General features: G+C 38.7%; 1 protein-coding gene across 1 annotated transcript; it reads right to left on the minus strand.

Annotated features, from left to right (window-relative positions):
• Positions 1-227: 227 nt before the first annotated feature.
• Positions 228-1,523, minus strand: LOC114662291 (interferon-inducible GTPase 5-like). Its single transcript, XM_028815680.2, has one exon. The coding sequence runs from the start codon at positions 1,469-1,471 to the stop codon at positions 335-337; it is 1,137 nt and encodes a 378-aa protein (XP_028671513.1). The 5' UTR covers positions 1,472-1,523; the 3' UTR covers positions 228-334.
• Between the last annotated feature and the right edge of the window lie 4,456 nt (positions 1,524-5,979).

Raw genomic sequence — 5,979 nt, forward strand, 5'->3', positions numbered from 1 at the left:
CGTCATGCCAGTGGAGCTCCAACAATCAGCTAACCTCTTCTACCCACCTGATTAAAAACCACCAGTCTTGCGGTGCTTATTTTTCCAACTTACGACCTGATGCAAACACTTCCTGAAGTCCTGAGAACAGAAGAGTGCACCAGTGTGGTTCTGAGGCTATTATTGGCTAAAACCCCGTCAGAACTCTTTGCTGTTTTTTTGTTTCCCTTTACACCATGTTTGCTTACAATTTAACTGACACTAAATGAAGGTGACAAGAGAGCTTTTATATGATTAAATATCATTTATAAGAAAATGACTATATTTTAAATATTTCTCCTGAACCTCATTTTTACTAAACAGCTGCTTTTACTACATTCAACGCAGACTCTGTAAATTCCTTCACAACTCTCTCCAGCATCCGATGGATAATATCAAAAGAGGAAGGAGCAGTGAAAATAAAACGAAAGAAGCCTTGCAAGACATTATACCTATTTTTTGAAGCAAAAATGGTCTGAACAGAAGTTGGGCTAATGTCCAACACTAAAGGATGTTTTACTTCTGCTTTCAGAGCTTTTGCACATTTCCCGACTTTATCTGCAAGTCGGTCCAGAGACTCATCATCCAGACCCATATACCTACGGATAAGCAAAAGGGCTTCCACAACAGCAGCCATATTATATACACAGGATGTCCCGGGAATTGTTGTCTCGCCTCCTTTAGAAGCCATCGAAGCAAACAGCGGAATCATTCCTTTAAGGGTAGTCTGTTTCGTGTCAATCAGGTGCTCTGCGGTCTCAGAAATAAGGAGGGAGAAGACCTCTCTCTTTCTTTTTGGTAGTTCCAATTCAAGAGCTTTGCACAGCTCCTTAAAATCAAAATCATTCACACAGTAGCTCGACACAAGAAAGACCCGAGGATACTCCACTCCATTTTCCACCAAACGTTTAAAGCAATACTTTTTGATTTTTTTGAGTTCCTTCTCTCTTTTGCTGTAAACACCATTCAATTTAAGAACATATTCATCGATATCTACTTTGCTGCGAATGAGATACAAGTCCTTATTCATTCTGTTGATCTCTTTGATAAGACATCCATCATTCTCCTTAAACCTGTTTCCAGTTATTAAAAGAAAGAAGTGATATTTTTTAAAATTAAACGTCTTGAGGTATTCCTTGATTTGAAACTGGGGTGTGCCAACTCCTGGGAGATCCCATAAATAGACCGAAGGGAGAGTTGGATGCAAGTAAGACATCAGTTCCAAGGTTTGCTCCGTTATGCCCTCTTCTGCTGCTCCAGGATCACCGGATTTTACACCTCGAATAGCATTTATGAAGGCCGACTTGCCCGTACCTGCTTCTCCTGTTACAGCAATGTGGAACTCTGTGTGGTCAAGCTTGTCTCGAATCTCAAAGACGATGTCCTCTAGTCCACTTTCCTTAAGAGCTGGGAAGAGCTTTTCAGCTTCCTCACGAATAAAGTTTTTAAACATAGATAGTAGATTTCTGAAAGAAAAGATGACGAATGTAATAAGAGTAAAGCTGCAGTAACATTTTGTAAGACTACAAACTTTGTTGATGATTCTGTAACAATCATGGTTTGTGCAAGATGTCTCGTGGGAAAATGAATGAGCTAAAGAGAGCAAATCTGACTGTTTGTGCAGGTCTTTTCATCAGGTTAAAGAAGCACAGAGAAGATTGAGGAGCTGTATGAAACGATGAGACTTCTTTCACATGTTAGTTTTGTTTTCAATTAATTACATTATCATTTTTTTACCTTTTTACTTTCTTATATGTGATGTGTAGGGAAAGTTTGTAATCGTCCACAAATTCGATTTTGAGATTTTGACGAATCTCAACGTCTTAGACCTCCCTGAGTCCAATTTATTTTCTCATAGGGAAAATATTGTAATCGTTCAAAAAATTGACCTCGAGATTTTGATGAATCTCGACGTCTTAGACCTCCTTGAGTCCAATTTACTTTCTCATAGGGAAAATATTGTAATCGTTCAAAAAATTGACCTCGAGATTTTGATGAATCTCAACGTATTTGACCTCCTTGAGTCCAATTTACTTTCTCATAGGGAAAATATTGCAATCGTTCAAAAAATTGACCTCGAGATTTTGATGAATCTCGACGTATTAGACCTCCTTGAGTCCAATTTACTTTCTCATACGGAAAATATTGCAATCGTTCAAAAAATTGACCTCGAGATTTGGATGAATCTCGACATATTAGACCTCCTTGAGTCCAATTTATTTTCTCGAAGGGAAAATATTGTAATTATCCAAAAATTTGATTTCGAGATTTTGATGAATCTCCATGTTTTAGGCCTCCCTGAGTCCAAAAATACCATTTTTGGAATTATGTCTGCATATCTGTCTGTCCATGTATGTGTGTGTGTGCGTGTGTGTGTGTGTGTGTGCGTGTGTGTGTGTGTGTATGTAAACATGATAACTTGAGTACGCTTTGTCACAGGTGGCTGGGTGTGGTCGGCATGCAGCTGCCTATAAAAGGGTCCGCCTCCCGACAATCAAGGCTGTAGTGTGGGGTGAGGAGGCAGACGAGGTCGGAGAAGGAGGTGGGCGAAGAGAGGCCTGAGTGTGAGGAAGAGAGAGGAAGAAGGAATACTGGACTGTTGGGAGACTATGGGGTGTTTGGTGGCGGTGCACATAGAGACTTGTAAATAATAGTTGTGAATAAATGTGTGGTGATGCTCAAGAACGTGTCCTCCTGTCTGTGTCCGGGCTGTACCCTTTCACAGCTTTCACTTACAAGTGTGATACAAGTGTATACAAGTGTGAGATACAAAACGTAGATTTTTATCAACTTTTGAGATATTTCTGCTAACCGGAAGTGGTACTTTTTTATTCATGCAGATGCAGAGTCTGATTAATTCAACGTTACTTCTATAATAATTGTTCAGTATATTATTAATTTGATTTGATTTGATTTGTTGTTGATGGTTCTTTAATGTCATATAAAAATATAATCACTGTTTTGCGGTTTACTCCTCAAATATCCATCCCCATATCTGAGTATATGAGAAATTAGACCACTCTTGATTTTTCTGATAATGTTGTTGGCTTTGGTGATCTGCTTGCTTGTAATGGACACTAATTTTTTAATGTGTTTATTACCATGGGTGCTCATTGCCACTCACTTTATGCCCAGTGCAGGATTTACGTATAAGCTACACAAGCTATAGCTTAGGGCCCCCGCCTTCTTGGGGGCCCCCAAAACAAATTGTCCGAGTGAGCAATTGTCATATATACTTAAATATACTACAGCATTATTTGTCCCAATCAGGCCCGGCCTTAGGCATAGGCGAAGTAGGCAACCGCCTAGGGCCCCGGCGTCCGGGGGCCCCGGATCGACTCCTTGGTCTAATTTTCACGCATTTCACAGAGCTTCCAGGGGGGCTCTGGACCCCCCTTTCACCTAGGGCCCCATAATACCTAAGACCGGGCCTGTTTATGCCACCATGTTATAAAGTGTACTTGGTATAGTTTAAATTATGTATGAAGTTTGTGGAAATAAATAAAAAAGAAACTTTTCTCAAGAAAATGTTTGTTTTTGAGTGCTCTTTTTAGGAAATGTATGGTTTTAGTGCAATCCATAAAAATAACCATTGATTTGAACTTAATCATGTTTCGAGCTTGGTTATGACCGACTTTCCTTCTGCATGAAGCATCACAAAAATGAAACTGAACAAAAAAAGGAATGGGCCAAGACTGCACAGAAAAATCATCAAAGTGAAGTGTATCCCTGAAATCTGAGACATGATAACTTTGAAAGGTAAAAGAAGCTGAACTTTGTCAAATGGAGTGTGTACATTTGTAGATGGATGATCAAATGAAGGTCTTTGAAACTAAGGAAAGTTGAGCAAGCAGCACGTTTTACATTAAATGTTGAATCAAATATTGTGTGACACTTCATGCAAATTACATATAGGTACATTAAAGACTAACAACCAGGAAGCACATCTGTGCACAAAGCCATCAAGGGAAATCTGAAACAAAACTGCCTGGTCACGTGAATCAACCACAGACCCTGACAGTTTATCCCAGCAAATGAGGATGATGCACTGAATTACCTTCTTTTGATCTATGAAATTTCTTATGATGTTAAATACTTTAGCCGGCAATATGTTTCTTACAGTACACCATGTATTTTGCAGTGATGGCTAAGAAAAAAAATAATCTCATGTTTTAATGCAAAATGGAGATAAAGTTTCGGAAAAAACAAATGTCTGTGGAGACAAATGAAACATCCATGAAAAAATCCCATATAACTCGTGGCGCATAATTCACAAGTCATTCAACCCTATCCTCTTTAAATCCCAAACACATTGTTTTTTTAATTGTATTTTTATAAAAATATCATGAAATAAACTCTTGAGATCAAAAATGGTCAATGAGATGCAACAGAGCATTTGAATGATAGACCAGATCCCCGCATGTCCCCCTCCCCACCTTCTGTCATCACATTTGTATTAAAATCCACAACTGGAGTACCACTGGATTGTTTAGTGTCTGTCTGGAATCGGCGCCCTGCTTGTTGAAGTATCTCTGATCTGCACAAGTGTGAGGCGGATTCGCTTTCCGGTAATGTACTTGCTCTCATTTCTTTAATGATCAAACTTTAGTTGTGCTTGTCTCTCAGTTTATGCTTTTTCTTGATACCAAATGGTAAATGAATAAGCTCGAACACACGGTTAATGTCAACGCTCTTTTCATTTAGTGAGACGAGAGCAATTGATTTCACAATAATTTAGTGAAAATACAGATGTTTGTGACATTGTGACCCTACAACTGGATGACCTGATGTGTGGGTTATGCGACACGAGTAAAGTGAGATTTCTATCATTGGCATTTTTGATCACGTTTGCTGTTGTCCTGTGTTGGTCTCCACTGACGCCCGTTATATCACAAACTTTGTTATCTTCATTATGCAAGTAAAAATGAGATTAATCATTTTTCTAGGCCATCACTGCTAACTACGTGGGGTACTAAAAGTCAGGTCATTTTTTTACCAGCCAGATCAGGGTTCCATGGGATTGCTGGAGCCTATCCCAGTTAGCATAATGTGCAAGACAAGAACAGACCATGGATAGGACACAGGGTGAACACACACACATACACCAAACGCACACACACAGGGCTAATGTAGCCTCACCAATTCACCTGTCTTTGGGACAAAGGGAAGAAACCCACACAGACTTGGGAAGGACATATAAACTCCACACAGGGAGGACCAGGAACACAAAACATGGGTCTCCTTACTGTGAGGCAGCAGGTCTACCATTGTGCCACCATGGTACTGAAAGTAACTTATAAAATGTATATCATTTTTGGGTGGAGGATCCATTTAAGGTTGATATGAGCTACAACTACTAGAGAATTTTAATATGGTTTTTATTTTTATAGGCATTTACATTTCAATAAACAACATCCAGGTCTCTGGTTGCTATTAAAAATGAAGCTATGCCTTTACCAAGTACTACTAAGAAAGGCTTCAGCCTCAGGGACACTGAACTTGGTCTAAGTGGGCATACAAATGGATACAAAGCTTATAGATCAATGAACTATGAACTTTAATACTGAAATCTTAGAGCAGTGTTTCTCAACCTTTAAGTATTTGCGACCCGAGTTTTCATAACAGTTTTAATCGCGTCCCCCTAACGTTTTTTTGAAAGGAGCCCACCAATACCAATTTGTTCTTTTTTTAATTAATGATATATCATAGATGCATATTTTATTATACCTACTTAACTTTTATCGACATTTATCTAACTCTATATTTATTTTTCTAGTATCAGAATGTAGTTTAAGTTAATTTGTTTTGGTTTCAATAGATGTATTTTTCATATTTTCAATTCTTGTTTTCTTTTTTTCACATCTTCGCGCCCCACACACACACACTTTTTGTTACTTCGCGCCCCACAGTTTGAGAACCACTGTCTTAGAGTAATACACAGGTAATAACAAAGCAAATAAC

The sequence above is a fragment of the Erpetoichthys calabaricus genome, chromosome 12 (assembly GCF_900747795.2).
Source record: "Erpetoichthys calabaricus chromosome 12, fErpCal1.3, whole genome shotgun sequence".
NCBI lineage: Eukaryota > Metazoa > Chordata > Cladistia > Polypteriformes > Polypteridae > Erpetoichthys > Erpetoichthys calabaricus.

What these genes read in the sequence shown, in the direction of transcription:
- LOC114662291 (XM_028815680.2), bottom strand. Translation starts at nt 1,471, where the DNA reads ATGTTTAAAAACTTTATTCGTGAGGAAGCTGAAAAGCTCTTCCCAGCT.